Below are 16,567 nucleotides of genomic sequence, written 5' to 3'. Positions count from 1 at the left end.
AATAAATGGATTTCCCGAACCAATCAGGGAAGGGATGATGGAGGAAATGAGCCTGGAGGAATGTGAACTCTTATAGTCTGAGTCAGAACGCAGTCGACCGGAACAGATATTCTCACAGAGCGTTTCAGCACTAATAGCTGACAGTGACAGATGGCTTTGGCATTTCTAACAAATTACATTCAAATGTATTCATTTTTGGATTTGGTTTCTTGTTTTTTTATCTGCATTGACAGACAATAAAAAGCGCAATGTGTGTGTGCGTGTGCATGCGTGCGTTGACAGGACGTACAGCCCACAACGTCTATTGGTTAACTGTAACATTTCCATGGGCATTAGCTGATTTGACCAATGTCCTGATAGCTGCACTGTGTACCTGTCTGCTTCTACTCAACCATCACCTTCACTGCAAAGTGCAAACAAGATTCATTATTTGTGATGCAAGTGGTTGTAAGACCGAAGCTCTTCAGGCCTGAGTGTGATGCAGAAAGAGAAGAGCTGCATGATCAATTTCACACGCATAGATTTGTGCTATAGATAAACATAGAAGAGATAGAAGTCATTGAGATGTAGCAGGCTAACAGCCCCCCCCCCATCATTGAAATCATTCTGCTTTAAAGTTAACCCATGCAGCTCTACAGCAACCAATAGCTGATGGAGTGAAGTGAGTGAGTCCTACACAGCCAGCCCCGCCCCCATGGTTCCAGCCCCGCCCCCATGCTGACAAAGCTTCAAGCGTTTCCCTCCAGCTCCCACGGCGGACAGAAAGCTGCTCCAGTCCGCTCCCACGTCACTCACTGAGCGGATCTCGGTGTGATCCCGGGCACACGCTCATCGATTCACACAGGAGTGGATTCACATCGCACCTTACGCTCTCTCCAATCAACAGCTTTAGGCTGCTTACGGTCTAAAGGTCCGTACTGTAAGGCATTAAAACAGGCTGACGGTCTAAAGGTCTGTACTGTATGACATTAAAACAGGCTGACGGTCTAAAGGTCTGTACTGTATGACATTAAAATAGACTGCTGATGGTCTAAAGGTCCATACTGTAAGGCATTAAAACAGGCTGGTGTAATAACACATATTTCATGTCAAAAAAAGCAACACAACTTCTTTGATAACTTGGGTCTAACCGAGTCCCAATGCTGTGGAGATTGCAGCGCGAGTCCCACTTATTGACCTGGAGCCTCCCAATAAAACAGGTGGAATCTTTTCACTGTAAGAACACCATCCACTCATAATGCATCATCTCATTCAAAATGGGACGTTTTATTGTTTTACATGCATCTCATCATACATATATACTTAACGCCATTGTTAATGAATGAAAGATCACTTTACTTTGTATTACTTTTGTATTCATCTGTACATTTATCTACAAAGAAAAGGTGACTTTTGAGTCCAAATTGTAACATTTAAATAATTTAATTCCAATAAAACTTTCATTAGAACATGTAAAAGGCCTGCAAAATACACTTGCCATAGGCTGTGAACACCTAGAAAAATAATTTAAGCTTAGAAAAATCACAATCTCAAACTATATTGCCACACCTCTTAAATCTAAATCTTAGAATGAAAAAATATAGATCTGTGTTGCTTGTTGATTTTCTGGGCCTTCCCCTCGCACAAAGGTACTTTTTTGTAGTTTTTTAAATTTATTTAGATAAAGATAAAATTGTACTTTATAAATTTAAGACATGTTTTACTACATACATAGGGACATAGGCTATTCAGGGTGGTATTCACGTGGTAGTCACGTGGTATTCATGTGGTATTCACTTGGTATTCATGTGGTATTCGGCGTGGTCGTGTGTCGTTATTTGGGATTACGGTGTTAACCTCTGGTCTCCGGTTGAACTCGTAGCTCTGCTAGCTGGAGGCTGGAGGCTCTGCTAGCTGGAGCCTCTGCTAGCTGGAGCCTCTGCTAGCTGGAGGCTCAGTGCTGGTCCTCTCGGCCGACGGCCTTGCGGAGGATCCGCAGGCGGGACATGACCTCGTCCCAGTCTAGGTACGCCCCCTCCAGGTGGCGCCGCTTCCCGCAGGAGCTGGTGTAGCTCTGACGCCCGTGGAGCAGCCTCCAGTTGTCAAAGGTCACGATGTCGCCTGAGACAACAACACCAACAACAACACCAACAAAAATGTGAGCAGGCGGATGTTTCACAAGATGGACGCTCTGTCAAAACAATACTTTAACCAGCGGCTTCAGTCATCCTGGTGGTTCCGTCTCCAGCTCTAGGGCATTCACATACAAGATGCTCAGTCAAGCATCATCTATAGAGGGGCTGCCTGTGGGACTTCATTCTGTATCGCTGCTCCAAATACCATCTTTAAAGACTTTAAGTGTAAGAATAATGATGAATAATAAATAATAAGGGATTTGTTCCTAACTTCTAAAGCGTCTCCTCCTCCCCTAGGACAGAGTGTGGTGCTGAAGTTCTCGTCTTAAAGAGGTGCACCCTGACCTGGCTCCATGCGGTAGGTCACCACGTTGGTTGGTCGGTTCATGATGTCCACGTAGGCCTTCAGGGCTCTGTAGAACTCCTGGACCTGGTCCAGGGGCAGGTCCAGCACAGAGTCTCTGGTGGCGTTGTTGTAGTTGATCCTGGAGACCTGACCCTCACAGTCCACACTGCTCCCCACATCAGGACCAGGGATACAAAGGAAAGGTTAACTTCTCTACCTCTTCTATCGTATTACTTATAGCCCTGGGCATATCACAGAGCTCGTGCCCTCGGGGTTTATAGCACATCAATAATCTGACCAGCAGATGGCAGTATTCCCCTTACAAAACCACATTCCATCCCCACACAGCACTGGATTTAAACCCAGTTATTTTATTTGTACAAAGGTTTTTCTTTCCTACACAGACACAGTCGTGAATGTGGAGATTGCACGGCACTCACTTGATGATGTGGTTCTTGGAATGCACCCTGAAGTCACAGTAGTCCTCCCCCATGTCAGAGAAGTCCACCCTGAGGGAGCTGAGGGTCCGGAAGGCCTGCGGGTCTTCTCTCCGCAGGACCTCGGCCATGTGGAAGCCGTCCACCACCTGGCTCTCCCCCCCCTGCTCCGCCTGTTGGATGCAGTGCAGGAACTGGACCTACGGGGGTCAGAAACGTAGACACGCCCCCATCAGACGGCGTCGTGACAACGAGCTACACACTCGTCCCCCATTGTTACAACGTCCTTGGAGATAAAAGGAACCTTCAAGCTCCTGTGGAAGGAGAGAGACTCACTCCAGGCGGATGGTGCAGTGCAGGGTAGTCAGTGTGGAGGCTGAGGTCCCCCGAGGTGTAGGCTACGTTGACCGCCATCGCCTTGTCCTGGACCTGCCATGTTGGGCTGCACAGACACAGGATGTTCATCTCCTCCACTCCACTAATCCATTCATTTCATCTCAACTCGCTGATGATCAAAAGCGGGGAAAGGGTGAGAGGCGAGGATGAAAGTGATGATGGAGGAGGAGGGAGGTTTGAAGAGGGCTTACACACAAGGTTTGCATTCAACCAGAGAGAGTCCCCTGATGAGCCTTGGTTTGTTGTTGTGAACGTCTGTGTCTACATGCATGGCTTGAGCTGACCTGCTCCTGAGTCTAAAGGCTAAAGGCTTTTGCTGCTCTGCTCTTTCAAGCGTTATGAGCTCCTCCACTGGCAGCAGAGAGCCTTTGTGCTCCAGACCTGTTGTTCTGATTGAGTACACCGGGTTATTCCTCTGGCTTAAAGAGGAACATCAACCTCCCAACACCTGGAGGGTTTAGGGGGGGGGAGGCTGCGCTGACACCATGAGGCCAGTCGATGGAGGGGCAGCAAGATCCTCCATTGGTCCACTACCGCTCGGTGGGCCCCCGCCCCGGGTACGAGGTGAGAGGAATACGCTGAGAGCAGAGATCTGTTCCCTCAACGCCTCTCCCTGCTCTGTGCCTCACCCCTTGGGGGAGGCTGTAAATTACTCTTTTTATTTCATATTTTCTTCCCAACTTTGACAAATCAGGTTCCCGGGCCCTACAGCAGTGGTGGAAATGTAATGCTGTCTTGATTTAGTAGGCACTAAAAATGGTCAAACACCATCGTGGATGAGGATCATGGAACGGAAACGGAGGGGGGGGTCATCACTCTCTCACCCGTAAAACGTCAGCCTCAGATATCCAATCCGCTCGCTCAGTCGGGCTACCTGGCCTCTCTCCGATGGCGCCCCCTGCAGGTAGACCACGCCAACACGCCGAAGCGCCTGCAGCCAGTCCAGGGCGGCCTTATCGTCTGTCAGGACCTCCTCGAAGCTGGCGCTGGGGATCAGCAGCTTGGAGTCCCAGTGGATCCGCTCTAGAGAGAGAAGGTTGACATTGTCACATGACCCACACCACACCGCCAACATCCACTAACTCAATAAACAAGCGGTTCTTTTTTTTAGCTAGGAAAATATTGATTTACAAGGTTTACAGGAGTTTGTGGCCAAAACTATCCTTTATTTGTGATCCAGCTGTACAATTTGGAAATTGGCAAATTCCACATGACTGAACCCACTTCCTGCCTTGAGAGTGGAGGCCAGCGAGGCCTCTGAGGTCTGGAGGCCTGGCGTCATCATCAGAACGAAGTGAGGCTTCATGCCTCATGAAACACTTGATGGCTGCATTGGACGTTTTGATGTGAACAATGCAATGAGCAGCTGACCGTGATAATTAAACAATTTGTTGCAACCACTCTGCTTCCATGGCAACAGCTGTTGCCTCGTCTCTGCTACGATTAATTAAAACCTTGTCGCCCCAACACATTCGGGGTTCCGAGTGCTCATAAATAGACAAATAGGAGGTCGGTTGAGGAAAAGCACACACACAATCACTCACGCACACGTCTCACCAAAACAGAGAGGCATCAGTGGAAAGAAACCCTCCCACTGCTTCCCCCCAGCTGGCTCAGCTCAATGTTCCACTCTCCTCCCTGAGACTCCAGCGTGAAGCCAGCGCTCAGCACTTCTTGGTTGGTTGGAGGATGGAGGAAGGTTGCCGTGGAGATTTTTGTGGCTCTTCACGTCGACCCCCCCCCCCCCCCCCCCGACCCCCTCAGAGAAGCGGGCGTGTCTGATGGAGGTGGCGGGCTGCCAGGGGAGGGTCTTCGGCGGGGGAGGCTGATGCTCGACGAGCCGGCGTCCGCACCGTTTATCATCGTCAGACGGGTTCCGGACCGGGACACCGGAGATCCTGCCGCTCGCTGATGTGGGGCTGATTTATGGCTCTCACTGGCTCACGCTGTGGAAAAGGGCGGCTGCACGACTGACGAGCTGCGATCTGCGGACATGTTGTTGTTTCTTTGTGTCGGTGTGCGTGCGCGACTCCTCTGTGGCGTGATGCCATCCCGGAGATGACAAGTGAACAAACCAAACGACGCAGCATCAACTCAGAGAGAAGCAGAACTCTGGAGCTCTGCCACCGCCCTCCTCCGCATCGTCATGAGAAACAGAAACAGCTTCACACAGTTCAGGAGGTATATGACCTCTCCCTTGTTAGGCCTTGTAAAAAAACCTTTGGGAGACGACCAAACAGGACCGTAAAAACCCTTTGCTGCCCGGATACGAGCAGCAGTAACCACAAAGGCTAAGCATGGGGCAGAGGAACAGCTGAAATGTAGCAAGTTCTCCTGTGAAACAGGGTGTGCGTCTCAGAGGGCCGGCTGGGGGGGGGCTCAGCACTCACTGAAGGCCCACAGGTCACATGACCCGTTGGCTGCTGCCACGTCTGAGCCTCTCTGGTCCATTTACTGCACTTTAAACCAAATGGGAATAATACCACTCCGTAATGACCACTTGGTCAGGACTCAGGTCTTCATTGATATTTATTTCAAGACATACACAAAAAGAAATGTTGACTTTCGTTTCGGTGGAATGGAAAACCCTTTCCTACCATTAATCATCTGAGAACACGGACGCGTGCACGGACACACTGTTTGTGTTTCCATCGACGCGGGCCCAAGTATGTCAAACTGGGAAGCAGCATTATTTGTGACGTGCACAGAAGTAGTCATGGACTAAACTGAAGACATGAGGCCGAGTCAGACCTTTTCTCTCGCTTGGTGAATGAATCAAGAGGTTAAGGGAATGATTGGGGAGCGGAATGGTGTGTGCAGAACCCGGGCAATCAGCGGTGATTGGAGTGGACGCGGCCAAGCCCAGCGGGGGGCGGTCTGAGCTGGGAAGCCGCTGACGGCGAGCCGAGGGCCAGACGGGCGGAATGTTCTGCTCGCAGTGGCGTGTAATGCGCGACACCTTCTCACTCACCCAGGAATGTGAATTCACGCCACTGGTTTTCCCAGCGTGGCCTTTTGCTGCCGCAGAGCCAATCAAAGATTAGTCTCACCCGCTCTGCCCAGCATGCAGCTGGGGGAAGTTCACGTTTGCTTCCTGGCGAGCGCGAGTGTGTGTCGGGAAACAGAAGAGAGGTGAGCAATTCAGAGGCCGTATCAGGTTCCTCCACTGCTGCCGTTTCCACACCAGAAGGAGGAAGGCTCCGGTAAGGCGAGGATGACATCATGTCGTTGCAGGAGACGTACATTTGACAGGGTGACAGGATGGTTTATGGGCCTCATCCGCCATGCTGCTCGGTTCTCCGGCTCCGTCTTCTGCTAAGGTTCTTTTTCCAGACGGGGGGGTGGGGCTGAATGCGGGCCCCTGGCATCCTGGCTCTCGGTCCCCTGGGATGGTTTCAGATCGAGGCCCGAGCCACGCTGACACTGCGCCGTTCCCTCTGGTTATCCAGAGAGCTCTATTTGAGTTAGTGGGGTTTTAATCACAGAGCTGCCTTCAAGAGGCTATCTGTGGAATGTCCTCTGACGGGCTGGAGACCAGAAGGCAGAGGGGATACTGAGGGGGAAATTATCTTAAGTTACGGTTACAAGTGACAAAATGTTGGATTCTAACGTATTGCTGTTTTTTTATTTTTTATTATTTATTTTATTTTTCCTTTATTTAACCAGGTGAAGTCCCATTGAGATATTGAAATCTCTTTTACAAGGGAGCCCTGGGGCAACAGGATTCTAACGTATTGCTCACTCATCTTGGAGGGGGATCTTTTATAAGCTGCATTGCTTTAGTAGCCCGTGGTGTGTGAGTTGTTTTTGTCTCACAAGGCTCGGTATAATAAGCCTCTGTCTCAGGGTAAGCTAGGAACAAGCTAACCTACCCCACCCCACGGCCCCCCTCTGGTTAAAACAAAAGGTCCCTTATTTCTGAGACACTAATGATTGGGCAACTAATCACCGCCACCAGTTTACACAAGAGCAAGTACACCTCTTGTTAGCTCAGCGTCCGTAGAGGATTTAAAACGTGGAGTATTCCATGTCCTCCACATGGTATCTACTGAACATCTAATGATGTTGGAAGGAGACATCCAAGGTTTAACCGTTTCCAATTCTTCATCCTTCTGCCAGATCCTGGATCAGGGGTTAGCCATACTTTCCAGTGCGTCTCTGCTTTGAGGCCTCTGAACCAGTGGATGACTGGTGCTGTGATTAAGAGTTGAGCAGCTCTGACGTCAGTAGAATCCAAGGTGTGGGTCTCAAGGTGCCCGCAGCGATCACGTGTCAGCGAATCAAATTGTGTTCAGAGTAATCAGAGCAAGAAGTGATGTGAGGCTGGGGGAAGGAATGTTTTTCCATTGATGTAACACCACAGTTATGTTTCCAGAAGCCCTGGAGTGCACAGTGATGACATAGTGCCACAAAAGCCCATAGATGGAGGGAGAGGGAGGGGGCTGAATCCACAACAGATGGGGAAAGGCAAACAAGAGCCAGACAGGAAATTGCCAAATCAGTTGCTACTTGTTTGATCTGGAACCAATCCGTTAATTGGAGCTGTGTAAACTAATCATAACAATCAAGTAACCGACGACTGTTAAAGATAAATGTACCAACGGAGCTGCCAACTCTGACAGTGTGTTCAGAGCCATCAGCCTCCAAGAGGTAGTAATATATCACACACAATAGAACCATCGTCCTCCAACAAACGTTCTTGGCGTAGTATTGCGGTATTCTTAGTAAGAATAATGAATTCATAATGAATTAATTATTACATCATAACATCAAATAAATGTAATGTTCTATCTGGAATGAGGGATATTTAATTAAAGAAATTTATAAAAATAGCACAATGTAAATTATGAAGAGATAATTATTATTATCTGTTCATAAATGAAATAAAACACAATAGCGAGCCAGTTGCTCCTGCATGCAGCAGAGTGTACGATTGCAATGGGCACAAAGGCATTTCCCCTCCAGAGATCTAGATCTATTCTTATAGAAGCTTCATATCTGGCTGCTCAGATCTGTCCAAATTCCACTCACAAACAAACACCAGGACGGGATCATGAAGTGGAAGCATGGAGATGACGACCTGGTTTGAGTATCAAAGAGGTCCGTTACGGGAAGAAATGGAAAAGGCAGTCCGATTTTATGGGTGAAAGGGGGAGAATCCATCCAGATAAGGAAGCCAATAAGCAGAGCCAACTGAGCCTTTAGTGTGTCGGCTGCTAACGTTCGAAGTTCACATGTACAGTCAGCGCAATCGAGAGGGGAAACTCCATAGGTCACTCACCAACACAGCTTCTTATAGACAGAGTGGGACGTTTACCCAAGCTGAAGGTTGTTTAAATTCTTGAGAGCTAAACAAACTAACTGAATAAAATATTTCCTTACTTGGCCTCGTATTGGCTGGAAGATTTACTCAAATACTTGGGATGACAGAGGAAAGATTTTGATTCCAGAGAACTGCTGTGTACTAGGAATGCAGCACAGGGCCATATTTCACTTGGTTATAGTTCTCTGAACGTTAGAAGGGAATACATAATAGTTTTCTTTAAAAATACTACAATGCACTTTGCAGCCGATAATATAAGGACTATATAAAAAGTATTAGAACAAAATTGGATTGTAATCAGGGAAAGGCCTTCTACTTTGCAACCCGTACAAATATAATCAGTCCAGTGACTAAAAGGGGATGAAATATTGTTGCTCCCACTTTATAGACATCCTTGAATAATCAATCTCTAATAAGCTGTTTTATCATAAAAAGCTGTAAAATGTTTTCTGATGTCCCTCCAAAGAGAGAACTCGGCTATCTTTAGACATGGTGGACTGAAAGTGCTTTATTTAAAAAAACATACTAGCTGCAAATTAAAAACAATCCAAACTGTGGCTGCAAGCAATTAGCACAAGTGTTAATAAAAAAACACTTCAGGTGTAGATCATCAAGCGCGATCCCAGAAGACAACGGCGCCTGGAGGCGTAATAACACAGACTCTCCAGCCTCTCCCTCCCGCCAACAGCTGGAGGCTGGGGGATGCCTGGGGGACGCCTGTCTGTCCAGACTGCCTGGCAGACCGCCAGGTCCCAGGAGAGACACAGGACAACCACTGAAGACGAGGCCGTTTGACGAGTGGAGGAAGATGAAAGAATCCTCTTCAGTCTCATTTTGTAATAAAATAGAAGGATGTTGACAGGAAACATCTTCCATTCATCAACAAACAAAGAACAGCAACGTACGCAAAACGCAACGCAAACATGAAACCAAGTCATGATGCGATGGGCTGAACCATGAGCCCATGAAGAAGCTACTACAACGACGGTCGGACACACAACTCAAGCAGCAGTCAATCAGCGTCTGCAGACAGAGCCGTCGCTACCGGCAACAGGCTCTGTTTGGGCTTCAAAATGCTCTCTGTGGTCAAGAGCAATTTTAAAGTTGGCAGGAACACAGGACTCAGGACCTTACCCATGAATCACTATTCCACATGGCAAGACGGGGGGGTCCGCGTTACACAGACTCAGCAGAGCTCGTCTTGATTCATTCCCCATGCAGACGTCAGGCTAGGGTTCTGGGTTACTTACTTCAGCAGATTACTGGGTCTCAAGGACATATGATTAAGGCAAGCTAACAAAGAAAATGTAACTAAGCACTCCTCAAATAAATGTCAGTCAATGGGTACTTTACCTTTACATTCAGAGTAAAGTGTGTGTGTGTGTGTGTGTTGAATTATTGAGCACTTATACCAGTACCTAGTATCTTGCCCTCTTAATTACACCCCTACACTCAGTGGTGGAGGCCGATTCAGAAACATGGTCAAGGAAAATACCTCAATAACTCAGACTAGAGTTCTATTCATGATAGTGAGAGTGAAGCGGCATTGAAAAAAACTAAAGAAAACAACCAACGCAGAGCTCCCATTAGCTCAGTGACCTCCCAGTGCCCTGAGGGGGCTCTGCTCCCATTGTGGAGAGGTTTTACAGACACACCATGAAGACAGGTACCACATGACAGGAGAGAGAGACAGAAAGAGAGAGAGATAGAAAGACACAGGCACACCATGAAGACAGGTACCACATGACAGGAGAGAGAGAGAGAGAGGGAGAGAGAGACACAGGCACAGAGAGAGAGAGACAGAGACAGGCAGAGAGAGAGAATCCTAAAATGTATGCAATTTTTGTACACATCAGCAGAACTTTTGTTAGGACTGATATTAAATAGTATATAATTGAACCCAGAGATTGTGTGTGTGTGTGTGTGTGTGTGTGTGTGTGTGTGTGTGTGTGTGTGTGTGTGTGCTCGATTGGGATGCAGACAGTTTAAGCTTTGCTCTTATTTCAAGACTCTCCTGGCACTGAACAGGCAGTGGTTGGAAAACAAAACAGCTTTGCCACACACACACACACACACACTCACACTGTGTGTGTGTGTGCGTGCATGCAGGGTCTGTCAGATCGTCTGTTTGCCTGTTTGTGTAATTTGATGGGGGAGGAAGAGGAGAAGAGGGGGGAGAGGCTGTTTCCATCTACAACACGGGGAGAGGGTTTCTCTTAGCCGTCTCTCACACACACACACACACACACACACACACACACACACACACACACACACACACACACACACACACACACACACACACACACACACACACACACACACACACACACACACACACACACCCACCCACCCGTCTGGAAGGAAGTCAAAGCAGGAGCCGTGCAGCCCTGCGGTCCTGCAGGACCACAAGGACAGCGGCCGTCTGCAGTCATCCCCGTTCTATTAGCAGCCCGCCTCCTCCTGCTCAACTCCCCGTGCCCCGGCGGCGGGGCTTGTAAAGGGCATTGGGCTGGGGGTTGTCTTGTAAACGTCTCATAAAGGGCTGCCTTTCCCCTGTGTAGGCGCTGGAAGCTCACGCAAACGACCCAGACATCCCATCTCAATCAGCCACAGACATGGCTGGACCAGACACTCACACATTCTGCTCTACTGTCTAAAAGGCAACGCCATCGGGACCATAGAAGGCGTCGGCGTCATCTAAATGAGAACAATGTACAGATATAAGCACTCTAAATGCTTTTCTACGTTGTGTCTCACCGTTGATGAAGAGCTCCTCTTGCATCGCCTGCCTGGCAGCGGGAGAGAAGCAGCGTCTCCGCAGCCACGGCAGCTCAAAGCGGCTGACGTGCTGGTCGGGCCACACGATGGACACCTGCGGAGAGGGAGACGCTAGTCAGACTGACTATCACCCACATGGCGTCTAGCTGTTGCTTTGGATTCATTGGTTTATAAGACAAATCCAAAGTGACATTGTTATGTGTTTAGGAAACACAACATTTATATTTGGGGTTTCAACCTCAGCGAGTTGAAGCTCCCCTTGAACATCGGTTTTATTTTTCTCTCCTTAAAGAACTGCAACAATTTTCTAGATGTAGTTCAGTGTAGTCTAGGTGTAGTCTGGGTGTAGTTTAGGCGTAATTTAGGAGTAGTCTTTGGCGGTTTGCAATCATCATTATTTAAAAGCCCATAAGCAGAGCGACCGCGTGCTATAAACACAGCACATGAAGTGAAAGGTGCCTGCTACCAAGTGTTCAACCTTTGATCCACTTCCCTGAGTACTTTATGTGTCAGTAATTATGCCACTGATGTAGCAATTAAGGGATTATGTTTACACAACCAATAAAAAGCTCCTGGCAAAGTTCAACATAGCCAGAGTAATTTATTGAAACCGACCAAAACAAACTAGTCACAGGGAATAATATAGCAGCAGTAGTACATTCATAGGAGTATAAATAGAAGAAAAAGGTACAAGATTTCATTACTGCAGCTAGAGGTATAAAACAATAACTAAATAGGTAGTTTGATGACATGGTGAAGTAGCTAAGTGAAGTTACCCACCATGCCAGCTCAAATCAATCTGGCGTGGCTCATGCAGGAATCATGTTGACGGACTAATGTGTTCATGTTTGATTGACAGCCCGGCGCTGTCATCCGAGATCAAACACTCATTTCTGAAGTGTTTAATTGCACATTTATCGCATTTTGTAAATCCCATTGATTTGTTGGAAGACTCATTGCTTGCTGGCAGGAAACGGAAAGGGGGACTGTTTACGTTTGGTTGTAGTCTTTTCCCTCGGTTCTCCGTCTCAACAGTAGGGCTAGAAAAGACTACAACCAGCCCCCCTTTCTGTTTGTCTGAGTCTTCCAACAGAAATCAATGGGATCTACTTTATTGGATTTTATGGGATTTATTTATTTCTGAAAATGAACGTTTAGAGTTGTTTTAAGGACAGGTTTGTTCATGCCCATAGCCAGCCATTCTGAAGCAGGCAGGGGCGACTAGAAATTAGCCAAATATCCAAGACAGGACCAATAGTCTAAATTTCAGTGTCAACCACTCTATTTCATCCTAGACAAACCAGAAAGGGGCTCAATGTTCAATTGTCCTTTCAGTCTGAACATAGCTTTATGACGTCGGGGTGGGGGAGGCAGTCTGTCTATTTGTCTGCTTAAAAACACATTTTTACGTTGTCACAAAGTATAGGCACAAGCACATAAGACTACTGTATATGACGCGATTTCTTTATATGCACAAATGAACAATCCTACTCGAAAAGATCTGTTTATTTGAAAGAACGAGATCCGAACATCCAAGTCCGGATAAAGATCCGAACTTCGCATCACTACAAAATACGGACCAGAAAATCCAAACATAAAAAGTGAAACTGAGGGACCAGGGACAGGCCTGAGCAGTTACTTCTAGTCGACTCAAAGTAATAGAACCAACTGCTGTCCCCTGAAGACCGCTGTGCTTATTGAGGTCTGAGTATGATTATAATAACTGACTCAAACCAGACCACTCGTTTTGATGCCATGACTAACAGACAGCGCTCTGATAGGCAGGCAGCAATATCGTGTTTTGAATATCTGCAATTTGAATTGTTTAATCTGAATTAGTGAACAATGAAAAACTATATTTTAAATCGTGTTTTTTAAAATGGTTTAACTAACGCCATGTGTGAATTTCAAAGAGGTGAATTCAAAACGAATCAATTCAGAGGAACTTAAAAAAAAAAAAAAGTATAATATTTCAATGTTATAAATTCAATGGGGTTTTCATTTCCATTTACAAAATGCAACAGCTTTTAAAAGTCAAACATTATGGAATTGATAAGCACTCGTTAGGATTTAGACAGGGTTTTTTGTATTTCTGGCATCCGTCATACAGATTTGAAGAACTGATTCTGTTAAGAATTCTGGCCGTCTGCTCCGTGAGGAAAGGCCAGCAGCTCTACAATGAAATAGGATTTTTCACCTATTTTGAATAATAAAATGTATGGGGGAAACGATCAATCATGGATGGCATTATTCTCTCTGAACAAATTCAATCATTAGTTGGTTTTTCAGATATTTGAGGACATGTTACATATTATACCTTTCAAAAGTAAGCAGAATGTCAACAAAAACACAATAAAAGAATATCCTATTTATATTACTGCCATCACAATTAATGATTCTCTGTATTCTTCTGTCCGCCCCCAATAGGGCGGACAATAGGCAGGAATCAATGCAGGGCAAAACCACAGATGACACTATTGGTGCGCTTCCACAGAGGCAGAGAAACGTCCGACCCCTCTTCCAGTGCTTTGGGCTGTGCTGGAGAAGGTGTTGATTTGGCCAATCATGAACCTCGCCTCGAGCCCAGATATGAGTTAAATCCGGGCTAACGGAAATGGTTTTTAATATACAACCATACAGAAACACAAGGAAGCAGGCCCAGAAAGGGTCACCTTACATAACCAGGTAATAGGTGAACAGAACCAGTACTAGGGCTGTCAACAAATATTCTAAATTCAAATACATATTCAAATAGTTTTTAAAAACAGACATTCGAAGGGGAAAATTAATACTCTAATGTGGAAAAACACACACCCGTGGCAGCCACGATGTGGCTGTCTGCTTTGCGAGTGGGCGACCAGAACACAAGACAAGACACAAGACAAGCGACAAGAGTTGGGACCTTAAATTGCTCGCACAAAACTCTTGATCAGCACTCAGCATTTGTTTATTGTTGTTGTTTATTTAAACCAGTATGCGCAGAGAGAGTGAGGGGGAGCGAGAGAGAGAGATAGAAAAAGAGAGCGAGTGAGTGAGCGAGAGCAAGGTCTGCGGTCTTGGCCATTAGTTAATTTACTTATTTTTGTGTAGTAATATGTTGTCAAATATGTTTAAACTTAAATAAACTACCTATACAAGTAGTTATGTCTCGTATTAGTTTGTCCTGTTATTGACATAATGCGCAAATATAGATATTAGAATAGTTCGAATATGTGTGGTTTTTTAGAGGGAATATTTAAACATAATTTTTGAGCAATTTTGACAGCCCTACCAGTACTGGACACAAGGGGCGGGAATCAAAGGAGTAAACAGGGAAGCAGTACCTCATGTTTGGGAAAGCATTTCCTTAACCCCCCCCCAGGCGGTTCAGGTTATTGATACGGAGGGTGGGGGGGGGACCACAGCCTACCTGGTTGTCTCCATGGAGCTGCACCTCCTGGAGCCCGGTGTGGACGTCCAGCTGGGAGAAGAGCAGGCTGCGGGCCTGGGCCGACTGCAGCGTGCAGGCTGGGCACTGGCAGTTGTCTCTGAGCCAGGTGTAGGGGTAGAGGCTCCGCTCGCCGTCCTCCCACACCACCTCCAGCAGCCTCTCCTCGTCCTGGGCCCCCAGAGTCACCACCTGACAGCGGGCCCCGGGGAGGGGGGCGGCCCTCACTGTCTGGTGCCCGCGGCACGGCAGGGAGGCCGGGCGCGGCCCAGTCCGGGCGGGCCACAGCCCCGGTCTTCTGCGGCAGCTCAGTGAGCCCAGGGGCCGGGAGGGGGCCCCCAGGGGCTGGGCGGGGGCCCCCAGGGGCCGGGCGGGGGCCCCCAGCAGCCCCCGTCCTGACAGGCCGTACCGGGCCAGTCTACTAAGGGACATTGTGGCTCCGCTGATGGAAGGCTGGAGACGGTGGGAAGAGAAATAATTTTATACGGATTCCATAATGATAAGTAAGAAGTGAACAGATGGTGACTGAAGCCTCGTTGACTGCCAGTGATAGGAGTTGTGTGCGTCTGCACGTGGAACATTCTTCACAGGTCATTCACAGCTCAAGGCAGTCCCTTTGACGGCTTAGAGAATTAAGTGGTTAGGTAAACGAATTTGGGAAACCACACTATGGTGTCTTTTACTAGTCCTAGTGAAATACTTTGACTATTGAATTGGATCTGAAATAATAAGTATATTAGGAAGGCCTGGAGAGACACCATCCTGCTCTTGCAGTTGACATTAGCTTTCTCTCTGCAGCTCTTTGTTAGTTATAAGCATACAGTACAAAAGAGACATCAGATAACCTTACCTTTCAAATGTATCTGGTTGGCCTATCTGAGGTCTTCTCAAGCAGTCAGCTACATCAAACATCAGGTTACCTGCATATATAGGCAGTGGACCCCCGTGAGCTCACAAAAGGTGGGACTACCTCAGCTGGCTGCTCTGATTGGCTGCTTCCAGGATGCACCTGATAATTGATCTACTTTTTTGTATCTTTACTCCTGATAAAATTGTAGCCTTACTAACGATAACAAGCTACCGTGTCGACTCGTGGAGGTTTCTGTCAAATCTCTTTACGCACAGACTATGTTCAACAACTACAACTGAATAAAAGTCACTATCAGCGCTCTAACACGTGTCCACATGTTACAGCGCTGATAGTGACTTTCATTCATCATGGACATATCTGTTCGACGGACTAGTGATGGGCTTAGTGAGGGCATGGGTTCGCTTCGGACGGACTAGTGTTGTTAGTGAGGGCATGGGTTCGCTCCAGACCGACTAGTGTTGTTAGTGAGGGCATGGGTTCGCTCCAGGCGGACTAGTGTTGTTAGTGAGGGCATGGGTTCGCTCCAGACGGACTAGTGTTGTTAGTGAGGGCATGGGTTCGCTCCAGACCGACTAGTGTTGTTAGTGGGGCATGGGTTCCCTCCAGACCGAAATAGTGTTGTTAGTGGGGCATGGGTTCGCCTCGGACGGACTGGACGAGTTATAGATTTACACTTTCACATTATAAAATAAACGTAAGCAGTGTTAAAGCGTTCGGTTCAGAGCCTTCTTACCTTTAATATTCTGTCCACCCGATGATATGACGCCGATCCAGAGCGACCGACGGGAAGTAGGTGAAAGGTTGTGGGGGCGATACGCGCCGTGACATCACGTAGTAACAGACTGCAGACTGTAACCTCTGCTCTACTGCAG

General features: G+C 47.3%; 1 protein-coding gene across 2 annotated transcripts; it reads right to left on the bottom strand.

Annotated features, from left to right (window-relative positions):
- Positions 1 to 1,245: 1,245 nt before the first annotated feature.
- Positions 1,246 to 16,563, bottom strand: bbox1 (butyrobetaine (gamma), 2-oxoglutarate dioxygenase (gamma-butyrobetaine hydroxylase) 1). Of its 2 annotated transcripts, XM_084475738.1 has the most exons (9): positions 16,429 to 16,476; positions 15,675 to 15,744; positions 14,807 to 15,277; positions 11,377 to 11,491; positions 4,118 to 4,316; positions 3,234 to 3,339; positions 2,901 to 3,097; positions 2,460 to 2,626; positions 1,246 to 2,100 (listed from the first exon to the last, which is right to left on the bottom strand). In XM_084475738.1, the coding sequence occupies exons 3-9, from the start codon at positions 15,254 to 15,256 to the stop codon at positions 1,934 to 1,936; spliced, it is 1,401 nt and encodes a 466-aa protein (XP_084331864.1). In that variant the 5' UTR covers positions 15,257 to 15,277; positions 15,675 to 15,744; positions 16,429 to 16,476; the 3' UTR covers positions 1,246 to 1,933. The 2 variants fall into 2 exon arrangements, with proteins under 2 accessions (XP_084331864.1, XP_084331865.1); XM_084475739.1 differs by lacking the exon at positions 15,675 to 15,744 and having other exon boundaries at positions 16,429 to 16,563.
- Between the last annotated feature and the right edge of the window lie 4 nt (positions 16,564 to 16,567).

This window comes from Micromesistius poutassou, assembly GCF_964030765.1.
Source record: "Micromesistius poutassou genome assembly, chromosome: 12".
Taxonomy (NCBI): Eukaryota; Metazoa; Chordata; class Actinopteri; order Gadiformes; family Gadidae; genus Micromesistius; species Micromesistius poutassou.
Note: the sequence above shows the minus strand (reverse complement) of the source record. Positions and strands in the feature narration are given on the sequence as shown.

Bases quoted from the DNA above. Each gene is read 5' to 3' on its own strand.
- bbox1 (XM_084475739.1), bottom strand. From the start codon at position 15,256: ATGTCCCTTAGTAGACTGGCCCGGTACGGCCTGTCAGGACGGGGGCTG. The intron at 3,098-3,233 runs GTGAGTCTCTCT...TGACCCCCGTAG, and splicing joins CACTGCACCATCCGCCTGGA to GTCCAGTTCCTGCACTGCAT. The intron at 2,101-2,459 runs GTCAGGGTGCAC...TTGTTGTCTCAG, and splicing joins GACCTACCGCATGGAGCCAG to GCGACATCGTGACCTTTGAC.